At 35.6% G+C, this 15,850-nt stretch overlaps 1 protein-coding gene across 4 annotated transcripts in view; it reads right to left on the bottom strand.

The window, feature by feature from the left end:
* The window catches only part of DTNBP1 (dystrobrevin binding protein 1), a 65,055-nt gene that overhangs the window by 33,043 nt on the left and 16,162 nt on the right, over positions 1 to 15,850 (bottom strand). For all 4 annotated transcript variants that reach the window (XM_068179714.1, XM_068179800.1, XM_068179957.1 and 1 more), the window contains one exon: positions 4,550 to 4,572. In XM_068179714.1, coding sequence (XP_068035815.1) covers positions 4,550 to 4,572 — 23 coding nt within the window. The remainder of the gene's footprint in view (positions 1 to 4,549; positions 4,573 to 15,850) is intronic.

The raw sequence follows: 15,850 nt of genomic DNA, 5'->3' as shown, positions 1-15,850 counted from the left end.
ATTGCATCCTGAACTTTTTATTAAAAGGGACTTTTGCAAGCAATTTTGAAATCTAACATGTATATTTCCTATTTGGATAAATTAGAAGTAAACTCAACAGCATATGTTATTACCGTTGTGCAATTCTACTACTTTTAAAACGTTTTTTTTTTTTTTTTTTTTTCTTTTTTCCCCTACTTTCTCACAGCTGATTACCTACCCCATTATCTGCTCCACTCTTCCATCTTCTAATGAGATTAATAGTATTCTGTAACTATTTACTATACAGTCCTGGTTGCTCTGGAACTAAAGGGATGTTAACTCAAAAAAGAAAAAAATAGATTTAAAAATGGTATGATGTGCCTAGAAGGATGATGGAATGATTTGAAATCTCAGTGCAGTCCTAAATGCACTAGGTTTCAAGTATCAGGAGCAAATAACCACATATGTGCTATCAAATTTCCAGTTTCTCAGCTGTAAAATGAAAATGATACCTTCCGAAATGATGCAAGAGCACAACCCCTCAAATACTAAAATCAAAACCACACACAAATATGAACTAAACTAAACTCTACTATTGCAAGAAATTGCCAAGATTCAGAACAGAACACTTTTTTCTGGCATCTTTCTGAGTGACAGCCAAGACAGGACAGCACAGAGCATAAGCCAGTTTTCCTACAAGCAGTACTCCCAAGACTGAAATTGGTGCAAGCTAGAAAGAAACTTGCAGGCTACTCCATATGGCACACCAATGTTTTCCAATTCATAAAACCATCATCTTTTATAGCAAAGACCTCGGTAACATAAAGTACTAAAAAAAAGATAAGGAACTGGACAACCTTTGAGATATTCTGTCCTCATACTTCACATACACAAATGCCAGTGCTGCAGCAGTGTTGACAAAGACATCACATACTCATGCCCTGCCTACTTCGGAGAGAGTTGTTTAACACAAAAAAGCAGGAAAGCTTGTAACTTTCACTTTCTCAGCATCACAGATTATTAAATAATAATCAATTTCAATGACTCTGTAATAGAAAACCCTTGTGATTGAAAGAAGAGAGACTGGAAAGGTTTGTCCTGCTCCTGCACACTGTGGGTGCAGCAAACAACAAAGAAGAAGGTCTGGTCCTGTAAAAGTAAGTCTTAAAGCAAAAGGAGGACTAGTAAAATCTATTCCTCACAATGAAATAGAGTACAATCTGCAATACCAACATGAAAACGGCAGAAAAAAAATTCTAAAACACTGACAAATACAAAAATAATTCATAATTTCTTAAAGTAGTATTACAGTCTTATTTATTCTTATGCTTCTTAAAAGGTACTAACTTCAATGAGCAAGAGAGTTAGTCGATTCTCAAAACTTTTCAATGCTGCAACCTGGCATATATACATTCCTTGTTAGGGCCCCTTCTGGATCACCCCTTGTATCTTCAAAAAATATACTTAAAAGATCAATGAATTGCCACTTTGTACCTTGGCACACACAGTGGGAAGTTGTAAATGAAACCAGGAACAATTCCATTTCTCAGTTGTGTAGATTTTGCTTCAATATTAAAATAAATAAATACTAGGTATATATAAGGGCACTGAACATGTTTTTAAGGTTACAGACATTTGAAGAATTCACAAATTTACAGACTACCCCTATGCACCTATTTGTATTTACACATCCACAAAACTCCAGGGAAGTAAAGTTTTAAAACCGATCTGAGAGGTCTGTGAAGCTATTCAGCGGCCTTGTGAGTCACATCTGCACTCTCAGGGTCAGAGTCAACATAAAAGTTGCATTTTTTTCTGTATTCATTGTGCAATTGATGGGATGCATCACAGCATTCAAGTTTCTAGTGCTATGCTAATTTGAATCTCAGAGTAGACCATTCAGTTTCTTAACTCCCGTAAAACTCACTTTCTATACTGAGCAAGGTATAAGAATTCATCACTGGTGAAAGTCAAAGTTACATCTGGACACTGAAAAAAGTGCATACAACTCTCTTTTAACCCTTCTAGAAAACATATAGAAGGATTTTTTTTGGTGGTACTTTAATTTCTGCATATTCAGAAAGAATGATCTTGTATCTTTATGAAAGATATTTTTATGCAAGACATTTACCATCCTTATATCCTGGAAGCTATTACTTTTTAGCATATGGTATTCAAATTCACAAGTAACAAGTTACTATTATTAAAAAATGGCATTTTGGGTTTTTCCACTGGAACAGATTTTTATGTACAATGATTTCAAGTGCAAATGCATTAAAAGATGCTAGTGTATAGAAAGATATTTTAAACAGATCTTTTTTAGACCCTGCAATAGTTAGTTAATGAACAGAATGCTGAGGAGAACATTTCACTCTGGACAGTTATGCAAAGATAAATTAGTTGAGGATATAGTCTATACTTGCAATATTAAAACATAAAGAACCATCTACTCAACTACTTAACATGTTTCAGTTGGAACCAACTTTTCCCATCTTATTTTGCTTTTTAGATTATAGTGTTAGGCTGTTAACTTGGAACACACTGCTTGCCCTTGCTGCTGCCTTTTTCCTTCCTCAGTGACAGGATTCCTATAGACATCCACAGAGTGATCTCAGTATGCTTCATCAACCAGAACTAAGCCAACCAAATGACAGATCATTTCTGGCAAAATCTAGTGAGCCCTGGAAGCAGCTCAAACCAGAAAACCCAAGTAGGAGCCCCGAGTTAGATTGGGCAAAGTTGTCCTAGAACTGAAACATCTGCCTTTATGTAAAGAATCCTTCACAACTAGGAATCTCCTACTCTCCCTATTTCCAGCTGATGAAAGATAAGCCAGATACTAACGTAAGTTCCAAAAGGCCAGAAAAAGACTGACTGAAGCCAATATAACGAATACCTCTACTTCATAATCCAGGTTGACAACTAAAATTCCAAGATCTGAGAACTTAGTAAGTCAGAAACCCAAGAATATTTCTTCCAAGCATGTATTTTCAATCAATTGTGCACCTGGATTTTCAGTTGTTTAATCCCAATCTCCTGGGAAATGTCAGACAAAAGAGTGAAAGTTGTTGCCAAAATCAAAACACTGAATATATTGTTTATTTTAAACTTTCTTGTTGACATCATCTAGAAAGGAATTAGACTTGCTTGACAAGACCATTCTTGAAATTTTCTTAGCTATTACTCCCCTTCTCATCTGTCAGGTACAAGCTTGTCCACCAGTTCACTGTACAAAAACCCACACAAATTAGGCTGACAGATGATACATTTTCCATGATGCATCCCTCTATGCTTATCTAGCCTTCTCCTGGCTACTAAGACCAGTCTTTCATAACCAGTACTGGAAATCTGTATCCATTACAGAACCAGTTGCTTAGGTTGGTATACATTTCAAGGTCAACACACAGCTAGCATGATCCTCTTCCATCAAAATAATTGTCTTTGTAAAATACTTACTGTCAAGTAATGTTAAAGTCTCTATTGAAACAACAAGGGGCATAGAGAGAAATTACTTTGGAAAGCACTCTTCTGGCTTCCAGAAACTCACTTAAAACACCCGATCAATACAAACAAAAAGCCAGGATTCACTGTTCTCACAAGCACCAGGTACCACCTGGTAGCTGCCTTGCTTTGGATCAGAAGGAGCCTGGCATTACCTTCCATTTTGTATTGAGTTGGTCTATGTTGAAAGCTGACGAATCAATCAACAAAAGGGTTGGTTTGGTAAGTTACAGAAAAAGTGACATTTTACATAATCTGTGTTGATTATCTGTTACTGTAACTGTTATTTTCCTTTTGCTGCATCACAAAGATGAGATAGTCATGAACTGAGAAGGCAAAGGAATGCAGCTGATAGAAATTTCCATCCCTCCTTTCAATTTCAAGAGACAATTGATTGACATAAGTCAAGGCACCCAACTTCATTCTCATAAATACTAGTCACAAACCCACAGTCACATCCTATCCAAAGAAAGACATAATAGCAATTCTCAAGCTGATCAAACATTAACGTCAGTAGGTAGAGTAAGCCCCAATTTAGGATTTACTGAAAATGGGACTGTGTTCCATCTGTGTACCAGAGACAAAGCAATAGTACATGACAGAGTTTCCAGCCATTACATCATATATTGGACAAATATTTGTATGTATCATCAAGTATCTCCAACAAGTTGAACTATAAAAATTAAATTTGCATAATACTGTGAAAATTCCCTGGAAACAGACAGACAAAACCCTAACATGTAACAGCCTGCAACACACGCCAAAAATATATCAGTGCTGAAAAAGACATCAACTAGTTGAAGACAAAGCCCTTAAAAATTGAACACCAAAGAAAAGGCTTGAATTAGGTAAGGGAATATCTGAAACCTAGATAAGACAGTAAAATATCTGCGTTCTCCCTACACTTATGACTCTCTCAAAGAAAACAGTAGCAAGAAGAGGTAAAATGAAAAACACAGCCTGCTGGGTCAACATAAAATTAACACTGTCAAATGTAGAAGGGCAAAGTTCCTTCCTAGTTTCACTTAATACACAAATTACCATAACTCTTACAAACATTTAAGTAGAAAATAAAAATAGAATTTACCTTTGAATGTCTCCAGTTCCTTCCTGTTGGAGAAGAGCAGAATTTAAAAAATAATTAGAAATACCAGGTGTAGAACTACAGGATTTATTTTACACGCTTTAAGATTCACTAAAAGACAAAAATCAAAGAATTTGACTGTCACCATATATAAGGGTAATATTACTACATGTGTTTATCTAAAGCAAACAAAATCAACCTGTTTACAAATTAGGCCACCATCTCTTTATAAAAATGTACAATTATACAAATATTGCACATTTATATCTAGCTACATAATTTCCAGATACACTGCTCCAAAAATAACCAACACTTCTTAAGGCTTTAGTTACTAAAGCATCCTTTGCTTAGAGAGATTTTCCAATTTACAGCACAGTGAATAACAAATTGTGTCCCATTTTCATCAATGCTATTCAAACAAATCTTGGCAACAATTAAGCAGAAAAAATTGACAATATCACTCAGTTAAAACAGAAAGATAGGCAAAGAGACATACAGGGACATTCCTCAGAGGAGAGGATTTTCAAGTATGGAATATGACAGATAACCCACAGTACTCATGCACCAGAAAGCTAAGAAATTAAGAAAAAGATAGTAATATCATTTTTGCCTTCATATAAGGCAACTTTCCACTTTTAGTGGATATGCAATTGTGAATGCAGAGGCTATAAAATGAACAGAAATATCTTCTCTGTTTTAACAAAATTGCAAAATGCTCCAATTGTCATTACTACAAGGTAGTGATTCATCATAAATTTAAAGGCTAAAGAAGAATCAATGTAATAACTGAGATAAGGCAGAATGCTGGCCTTAAAAAAACACTCATTTACATCAAACATTTTTTCAGTCTGTGCCTCGCAGAATGCCTAGTTAAATTCTGAATTCTGAAGCAAGTGTGACTGTAAGAAAAAAAAATTAAAGACTGAATTCACAATTGTCCAGATAAATTATTCTATTCTCTATCCACTAACTAAAGCACTCTTCAGTCACCTACCAGAGACACTGTTTCATATACAAATGCTATACCATAGTAAATCCCTTTACCCCTTAACAGATTCAGCAATTCAGCATATATTCTTGCATCAAGTACAGACAAAACTCACTCAAAGTTGAAACAATTTATTCTCTAAGCAGCCCAAAGTATTCTAAAAGAAGCAAGAGAATGCATTTACCTCCACATTTTCAGAGAACATCCCACTTTTGCCACCAAATGTTAAATACAAGTTTTTGAAAGAATGGGTGCTTTACCAGGAAATAAGCTGGAGTGTGATTCACAGTAAAGAATTCTATTAGTTGCAACTTCCTGTGAGTATCTATTTCCTTTCCTGCTTCTCCTCCATCCCTTTCCCAAGGGATGTTTCTAGTTTCTCCCTTTTGTACCAGAGAAAAAAGCTACTTTACAATACCTGTGATTTGCAGGCTCATACCCCAAAAAAATCTTCCTACTCTGTATACTCTAAAATAGAGTTACAAAATTCTTAAAGTTACAAAATTCTCACAAGCTGCCCTCATTTTTTAATCATGGCAGAGTAGTTGAGGAAACAACAATTACAGGAAATGCTTGTTTTCCATGGACTGAAACAAAATGTTACTGGAGGAAACATCTTGTGAAAGTAAGAGGGGAAAAACTACATTACTTGCACCTAAAATCAGGAGATTTACTTGTCTACAAAAGGAAAGATGAAACAATTACTGCCATTGTGTTGAAAGAGGCTAGTAAACAAGATGGCAATACAGTAACCAAATGGCAATCACTCATTTTGTCTAATCCCCCAGAATTTTCCTTTTCAAAATCCATCAATATTTTTAGGGTTGAGATGCACTAAGATATTGTCCCTATATCCATATACATCATTACCATTCATTAATAAAGTTGGAAATTAGTATCTGACAAAAACTTTTTTCCCTCTGAAAAGTTAAAAGTATCTGTGATTAGCATACAGTAAAAATACAGATTTGAAATTTAAGGATCTGTACTTCCTAGTATCCTCATACAAATTCAGACCCAAAGACTGAAGATTTTATATTTTATATGGCATGAATTAATCATATCTTTTGGTTTCTCACAAGACTTTCAATAAAACTTCTATTTAGAAATATATAATAAAGCACATGCTTATTGAAACCATGTTCAGCATCAGCAGCATGGAAGATTTTTCTTAATTTATTAAGTCAAATTATCCAAATAAAAACTTGGAAGTTTAAAAATTTTAATCTTTAATCTCATTTATCAGCAGCTTTGGTAAGAACATGACACTAAACTGTGTAGTGGAAAGGAAACTGACTTGTGATGACATTGGAAAAACAAACGACTTAAAAGTATATCAGTACATTTTCTAGTTGGGTAATTAAGACCTGGCACTGATGTACAGAGAATAATGTATAATAGAGTATTACACTTCTCCCCTTTACAAGTAAATAAATGTTTTTGTATTTACTGATAAACTGACAGAAGGAAGATACCTCCTATGTCTTCTCTAAGAGTCTAGAGTCAAAAAGCCATCTGCAGAATACACTGAATACACTTCTCTAAGAGTCTAGAGACAAAAAGTCATCGGCAGAATACACTGACATTAAAAATTGAACTTCATATTCGGAATACAGACTATGTAAAGAAACAGCAATTTGTGAGAGTAAATAAAATGAAAAGGATTAAATTGAAAGCAGTTTTCGAAAAGTGGCCTTCAAAGCAAGGTTAAAAGACAAGCAGGAGGAAACATGTAAGGCAATTGAAGCACTCCATAGGGAAATGCTCCTGGATTTTAAAGAGTTTTCATGCAAATGAACATTCATGCACTTCACAGATGGATGAGATAACCCTTTCCACTACTATTAGAAGGAAAATACACACCTGCCTTGCATCTGGCCTCGCTACACATGAAGGCTCTTGGAGCCCAGTGCAAGCTGCTCAGCATCTGTCCAGGATTAAAGGAGCTCCCATGCTGAGTCCAACCACTGATCAATACAACTACCTGGCATCTAACTATATGCTATTCAGCTACTAAATTTTAGGTTACTGACAAAAAACCTGGCTAGTTACTCATATAAGAATACATTTTACCTTTTAATAGTTAACAGTAAGCTTTCAGAAGAAAGGACTGAATCAGGAGGCACATTATAATATAAATAGCTCTTTTCAGTGAAAGTTCAGCACCTCTGAGCCAGAAAAAAAGTCTAAAATAACAGACTAAAGTCTAACATAATCAGACTATAAAGGCATGGAGTCACTTCGAAAGTAATCTTGTTCTGTATGCAGAGCAATTTACAAATCCCAGATTCTTTCCTGAGAGGCAAGAGGCTGTACAGGCTCCACTGACACTGAAATTATGTCCATGAAAACTATCTGGCCACAGATATAGGCAACAGTGTTAATCCCTGCCTTTCCAGTTGCTTGTTTTCATGAAATAAATGAATATGGGGGAGGGGGCATTTAATTACTTTGTGAAATTCTGTACACGTTAAACTCATTTACCAGTTTTTAAGATACCTGGAATGTTCTAATGATGATGTTGTCAGTGGTCTCCACTTCCTCATCTACAGAAAAGTTAAGATTCAGGGTTTGTGGTGAGAAAATGTAATTGTGGAGACAACAGGTGAAACATACCATCTACAATATATAACTTGTCCCACAGGGTAACTGACATGACCAGTTAGAGTTAGAATCTAGTTAGAAGGCAGATACAAATTCCCAAGGACCTTCCCATACCCCTCAGGTTTTTCATTGCATTGTTGGATTAACCCTGCTCTAGCCACTGAGCAGAAAAAAAAACAACTAGCAAGACTGCTGGTATCACTGACAAACAAAAATAAATCTAGAAATCAGAATATGGGAGAACCCAGAGGCATAACTATCCTGCATTAAGTTACTGAGATCAAAGGGAATCTAATTTGTTCAGCAACAGTAAGAAAAAAAATCTCAGGTTCTACTGTATCTTGCAAAAGGCTGTAACATTAAGATCAATTTCCTAAGTGTAACTAAACATCAAGGAAGCCAGTTAAATACCTAGGAGACTACAGAAATAACACATTCCTTCAAAGATGCCACCAGCCAGAATTGACAGAATTTCGTACTTGATCTTCAAGAAGAAAATAAGCAGATAAGAAGGCAATAAAGTCCTAAATTAATGTCAGGAACAATTTTATAACACAAGCTCTGAAACTAACAGTCAGTAAACTCCCACTACTAGACTCATATATAAACAAAAGGCAGTATCAAGACAGCATATGAATACTAAAAATTGAGGATTAAATTTGAAAGATTTTACAATTATGCATGTTAATAAATGTTGAGCTCTAAATACTAGTAACAAAAAACATATTTAAAGAAAGTATAGATGCTTATCAGCAAATTAATCTAAAAAAAATTATGGCACCTAACACGATCCAACCCAGAAACTGAGAAATGCTGCATTTCCTCTGCTATGTCTGGTACAGTTAAGTTTTCAAAATTATGGATTAAAAAAAAAAAAGTCCTTCCATAAAAAAGTGGATTTAAAATTTCCTTTCAAGCTTTAGTAAGCTAAAAGGCCATGAGATCTCTCCTCTGGGACTTTCCTCTGAATTTCATCAGAAGTAAAAGCCAAAAAACGGAGAACTCAAAACCTATGCCACTTGTACGGTGCACAGAAATAATTCAAGTACTTTTTTTTTTGTAGTTAGGATTAGTACTTTTGTCAATCCTGACACAAAACTGTTTTCCCCGTCCCTGAGATTGGTTGAGCACCCCTTGGAGATACTTAGGCCAATTACTACTTTGAAACAGACTTCAGACTGAAGCAATGAAAAGCCTTTAAGTACTGAAAAATTAGTAAAAACCAACACTATTACTAAACTACTATTGGAATTGAACTGCAGGCAAGGGTTTCTATTCATCTGACAAAACACTGAAGACAGGTCAGGATTCTCCATCATCAAAAGTGATATTTCAACCACTAAAAGAGAAGAGCAGAGAACACATTTCAATAATATCGCAAAGGAGATTTTTTTGCTTCCATACTCATGCAGATACAGAAGTAGCTGGAGTCTGTTTCCAACACAACTTCTATGTTAAGTTCAATGCAGAAGATGGAACTGATTGAAGCAAATTTTTGCAACAGCAATCACAAACATTAACTAATAATCAAGTTAATAAATACAACCAGAAACAAGCACTCCCCTAATATACTCAGCAGTTCCAGGGCACAGTGAAAGCATTTCTGTTTCGATGTTTCAAAAAAAACCCAATAAATCTTAAAAACATGGGAAGCCAACTTTCAGGCACTATCATTCAAAAGAACAGTAAAAAATAAGGGAGATGGCCTTAAAATCACAAGAAAATGGTAGAAGTGAAATCATGAAAGGCAAGTTTTGTCCTCTGATAAGAGACTGACACAGGCCACTTACCATTAGAACCACTCCAAACTGGAATCTGAAATGTGGAAAAAATGCTTAGCTCCCTCTAAAAGTTCATGCCTTCAGGTGTAGGATTTTGCACAGGACACTAGTTACTAATGCTTTTGCTTTCATCCTGTTGTTATTCAAAAAACCCAACAGTTTTTACTTTTTTTTTTCATTTTGTCCTAGTATGCAACATCACTGGATCACTAAAACATACATGTATCAACACAGTTTGATCAACACAACCAAAATTTTATGAACCAAAGTTTAAAGCTGAAATTTGAGAATAGAAAATTAAGAGAAGCTACAATTTGAGAAATTAGAAAGAATGCAAGAGAAGGTGAAGTTTAAGAGAAGGTACAAACAATCCACCATCAAAGGTCACGCCCACCATCAACTCCACCATTTTTTCCTAGAAAGAAAAGGAGTTCCTGCAAATCTGTTTTTGCTAAACAGCCATACAAGAAACTGCAGACCTTCTTTTAACCTGGCCATCAACTTCCATAGCAAAAAAATGACAGTATTCAATACTGGCCAAGCTTTATTCAGTAAGCAACATATGGCAAAACCCCAATTCACAGAAACAAGTAAAAGCAGCTTGTGACTCCATGTACAATCTTCACCTAAAATGCTGAATGTGGTTCCATGCAGCATGAATGCAATTGTGCCAGAGAGAAGTTACAACTTTTATCTCCTCAGGCATCCTCAACACATCCCTTTGATGTAGGAACGTGAAATCTCCCTCACAGAAGCGTTGTCAATGAACGCATTTAATACTTTTTTTTAAACTACTTTTAAATGAATTCGTTTTCAGCGTAAGTGGAAAGGAGTTATTAAAGATCTCAGGAAATAATCCAGAGCAAAGAAACACAGAATTTATCAGGAGACACAGCACAAAGAATGAATTTTAATGTGGTAATGACAAGCATCTAAGTCCTGTTCTTCTGCCACTAGCCACAATGAATTAATTACACATATAAATAATGCATTTTCGAAGAGAGGGAGGGTACAAAATTATGATTAAGGCAGTCCTAAACCATCTGTTCCTATTATTGCTACAGTAAGTCTGGACAAAGAATGCCTGGTATTAACAGCTTGACAGGATTTGCAGATTATGCCCACTAACGAACACCACATAAAGGTAGAGCTAAATTATGCAGGATTGACATAATGTTTAAACATTTTCTAGATAACATTATTAAAAGGTGCTGTAGGATACAGAGGATCCAACACAAACATTCAGTCTTTAACCACTAGTCACAAAAGCCAAAGAAAAAAGTCTTTTATTTGCCTATTTGAAAGAAAACAAAACTATAAGGAGAAGGTAAGCAGTAAATCTCTTTGTAACAATGTCATTGGCTCTCTGTATCAAGCAAAGATCACCAGAGAAAGGGCGAAATTAACTTAAAAGTGACATAAATTATACCGTACATTCACACTTTGCAAATAAGAGAAAAAACTGCCAAAACCCCTGCAATCTTCAAATCTGCTGTGTGTTCAGTCTTGCCCAATGTTTCCAAATACTGGGAGCACTGAGGGGAGTAAAATTCACTAATAATGAAGCAGCATACTCCTTTGGGCTTTTGGCATATGCAGAATACTGTAATGCAAGAGTTCTTGTAAACAAAAGAAAGTTCAGAGCCTTCAAACTACAAAAAAAATGAAGCAAAATTATCCATTAAACTCTTCCAAAGCTTGTGCAAGTCTCTTCAGGATCAATAGGAATTTTCATTCCATGTGTCTGCCCAAAGAAGTGCAACAACTGATGGCAATAAAATTAATTCCAGCCAGTTATCACCCTGAAAACACGTGTTGCTGATTGTTCTATAGTCAAACTCATGAAACAGCATAGAAAACTTCTTTGCAATGTGAGTGCAGAAACTGATACAATGTCTAATGAAAACTCAAAGCCAGCCACCCAGTGCACAGTGAAATCTCCAAAAGATAATAAAAGTTCTGCATCCAATCTTGCAAAAATGTTTATTTAGGTATCCACTTACACAGAGGTATAGCAGCTCCAAATCTATACCACTAGGAGATTGATCCAAAAGAGTATGGCATGAAAATTTACACTGGTGAAAACTTTGATGAGGACTATGAAACATGTCACTGAGGTCTCAGAAATAATTCACAGTACACTTAAGGTCAGAAGGAAAAATATACTTGTTCGAAACATTTGCAACAAAGGGGCATATACACTTTTTTACATATAAAAAGTAAATTTTATAAATTACATGTAGAGCTTGAAAGGGTTATGAAGGCAAAATTTAAATGTATCACTGCCAGGTGGGAGGGAATCACCACTGAGGATGCTGCACAGTACAGAGTACTGTCCCAGCCTGTCACTTGAGATATACTATGGGATCTAAACAAGAGCTACAGATATGAAGTTCTTTTGTATCTACTTTTCAAATGTTTATGTTGCTGAGGCCTCAGATAAGTCACCGTATCTACATTCAACAGCTCTTACTGCTCCTTTTGTTCCCAAATCAATTAAAAAGAGGGATAAAGTCTACAGAAGAAAACAACAGTAACTAAGACATTTTCTCACACACATCTCTAATCTACACAGTGCAATTGCCATACACCCTTCTGAATGAGAAAGTAAATCAAGCATTCTTCTCCTCCAGACGCACTAAAGCACCATCATGGCATGGCAATGCATCCAACAAAAACTATGACAAGCTGTCCAACTCCTCACCTACTGCACTAATTATGAAAGCATGGGGTTACACTACAAGTAAACCTCTAAAATTCAAAAATTATGAATAAACACAAATTTAAAGAACTTATTTTTTCTTCAAGTAAAGCATTTGCTTAAATAACATCAAAAAGGAAAGAACAGTAGTCCCACTAAGGTTTGTATTTTAGATGTTTACATTTGTTTTCCTTCTATGTCAGTTTTCAAAGCTGACAAATACTGAAAAACAGAGCGGGTTCTTAAAAAAGACATCCTAAAAAATTATCATTCAGATAATTATGTTTTCAGTCAAATTACATACAGTAAAATCTATTCACTCATCTCCAGTGACAAGGACCTGGCTATTCCCAATGTATTCCTACAAAATGCTGCATTTGGGCAGCTCCTTTTAATTAACACAACAATCAGGAGCTGCTATTTTTCAAAATGTGGTGATCTCTCTGAAATGGATACAAATGGTACTACAAACTTCATGGCAAGTACAGCTTCAGGACAGAAACATTTTATCTTACACCACAAGGCTGCCACTCAGGGCACATTAATAGATGACACAAAAGTGAGCTTCCTAAAGGACACTGTGCACTTGGGAAAGCAAAAATTGCTACATGAGACGAAGGAGACACAAAGTTTTCTGCAATCAGAATATCCACGGTAGGAGAATGAAGGAAAGGGAAGAAGAATTGTGTTTGATTGAAAGAAGACAGAAAACAAAATTACACGGTTTAATGCTAACATACATCCTAACGACTGCAGAGAGATTAACCAGAGAAAACAAGGGTGGAATCTAGACTTCATACAACAGTACTGCTACTCCGATCAATGGATTTAAACACAAAAAAGAGAATATTAAAATTCCAGAGATAAGCTCACACAAAAAAAAAAACACCAAAAAAAACCAAACAAACAAACAAAAAAAAAACCCACCAAACCAATCCCCCCAAATACCAGGCTTTTAAATAGTTTGGAAAAGTTGCATATTGATGAAATGAAGTTGCTCTATTTAATAGGGAGACCTTTTTCTTAAAATAACTTCCCATAGTTACCATAAGGTGCATTTCATAGGTTTGATGTTAACCTAAAGCACCTTCTTTCTAAGCCTTTCATATAGGATTTTTTCAAAAGATTTGAAATGCATGAGCTTCTAGACTAAGCTCTACAGTGACGTTATAATGAAATTACATTTTGTGACATGCTTAAAATAATCAGAGTTTCTAGTGCTCAAATTCATCTCTGTTTTCATCCCTATATTGTCAAAACACATGAAATATTTTTTTTTCAAACACAAAAGCACTTACTCCCTGAAAATAATTTCTGTACTAAAGAGAGAGCATAGACTCCTGACCCCTTCCTCTCTCCTTGATTCTTTCAGCTTTCAGCTGGTATCACAGTAAAAACCCCAAGCACTAAAAAGACAGGATATGATTCCCAAACATACACCACAAATCACACTCACGTCAAGTTAATCGGCTGCTCGCCCTTCAAGCACCTACACTGGCAAGTGTCCTTCCTGTAATGAGCTAGCAGTTAATGTCTTACCTAAATAAATACAGTGGTAATGATCAACCAGAAATTACCTGCATTTTTCCTGTTTTGTCTAGGTCTGACCAAATGTAATCAGCTTACAATTACACTAAGTAGCTTGCTTAGCATTCTATTTATAAAACTGATTAGATGCTGCTAAGCAGAGCAGGCAATGTTTTAACATTTTATTTTGATACTGAAAGCATTGGCTAGGAGAAAGGGAGCAAGGATGGCAGAGAACAAAAACCATTCAGAAAACTGTAGAAAGATAATTATACGTGGCCAAATCTGTTGCTTTATATACATTTTAAAATTGTGTTATTATAGCATGTATTTAGAATTTTGGAATTATTACTCTTAGACATTTACTTAAATATTATTATTGCTCTTAGATATCTTAGATTACTCAAGTAGGTCTGAACAAGTGAATATTCAAGCCATACTGACTGCTGTTGACTCTTCCTGGAGAGAGAATATGGAAATTCCCTGACCTGCAAAAGAGAAAATCCAGGCTGCAGGAAAATTACAGACCATTGCTGAGGCCCTGGCCTGAGGTTAAGACAACTAAACAGGATGTGAAAAACTAAAGGGGCATAACATGAGAAATTGCCAGATGTGACAGATAACATAATAAGATACTGACAAAAGCCACAGATAGGACTATGAGGGATGACTGGATTTCACAAGTGTTTAAAGAGGAGTTAGGTAAGAAACAGCCAAATTTCACAGAAAATTGAAGGGGGATCTTTAAGGTATTGGAAAACTTTTGGGAGGTAGAACCTGCAACATCAGCATTCCTTCAGTAACTGGATCTGTAACACCACAGAAGCCTAAGATTCCCTACATAATAACTGGGAACCAGTAGGGAAAAAGCAATCGGGGTGAATAGATCTTTTGGGAAGAGACTAGGATTTTATAAAACCATACAAATAGATAAGGAGGATGAACACAGATAAGCTGAGGAAAATGTAGCCAGTGCTGTCTGGCACAGTCTTACCCTCGTTCACCACATCCTCATCAGAATTGTGAAAGAACCACTTGTTCTGATCTTACCAGAAGTATCAACCTTGCTTCCACAATCAAGGAGGCAAGGGGGATGCCAGGGTGCTTCCCCAGACTAACAGCAGGACTCCTGCCTGGACAGATCAACTAACCTGGTTATCCTCATGTCAGCCAACATCCACATCCCCCACCCCTCCCTAACAGGCCATCAGACACTGTCTTTGACAAACTGCTTCAATTCAACTCCTCAATTCCCAATTCATATAATAAATGTAATACTACTTTTTTAATCTCCTTTTATTAGGCTGTTTTTGGCACTGGTGGTAACAAAAATCAAGGAAGTCAACAGTTTCAGTTATTTAAGGGCTTAATATTTTTCTCTTGCCACTTTATCTTTTAGGTAAACGTGAAGCTCACGAGTTCAAAGTTCTAAATTTTCATACATATTGCTGTAAGTTGAAGTCTGATTCCAAGAATTAATGCCCTGCTTTTATAAGTAAGAGAATGGCAGGAGATTAATACCTTTCATACAGAGTAAAAGGTATTTATGGGATTGGATACTGATAGAACTGAAAGGAAAATAGAGGAAAATTCAGTTCCTAACCTGACAGCTACTTGGGGAAAACAAAAAACAAAAACAAAAAAAAAAAAAAAAAAAAAAAAAAAAAAAAAGGAATCCATAAACCAGGGCAAGGGATTAAAAG

The sequence above is a fragment of the Anomalospiza imberbis genome, chromosome 1 (assembly GCF_031753505.1).
Source record: "Anomalospiza imberbis isolate Cuckoo-Finch-1a 21T00152 chromosome 1, ASM3175350v1, whole genome shotgun sequence".
NCBI lineage: Eukaryota > Metazoa > Chordata > Aves > Passeriformes > Viduidae > Anomalospiza > Anomalospiza imberbis.
Note: the sequence above shows the minus strand (reverse complement) of the source record. Positions and strands in the feature narration are given on the sequence as shown.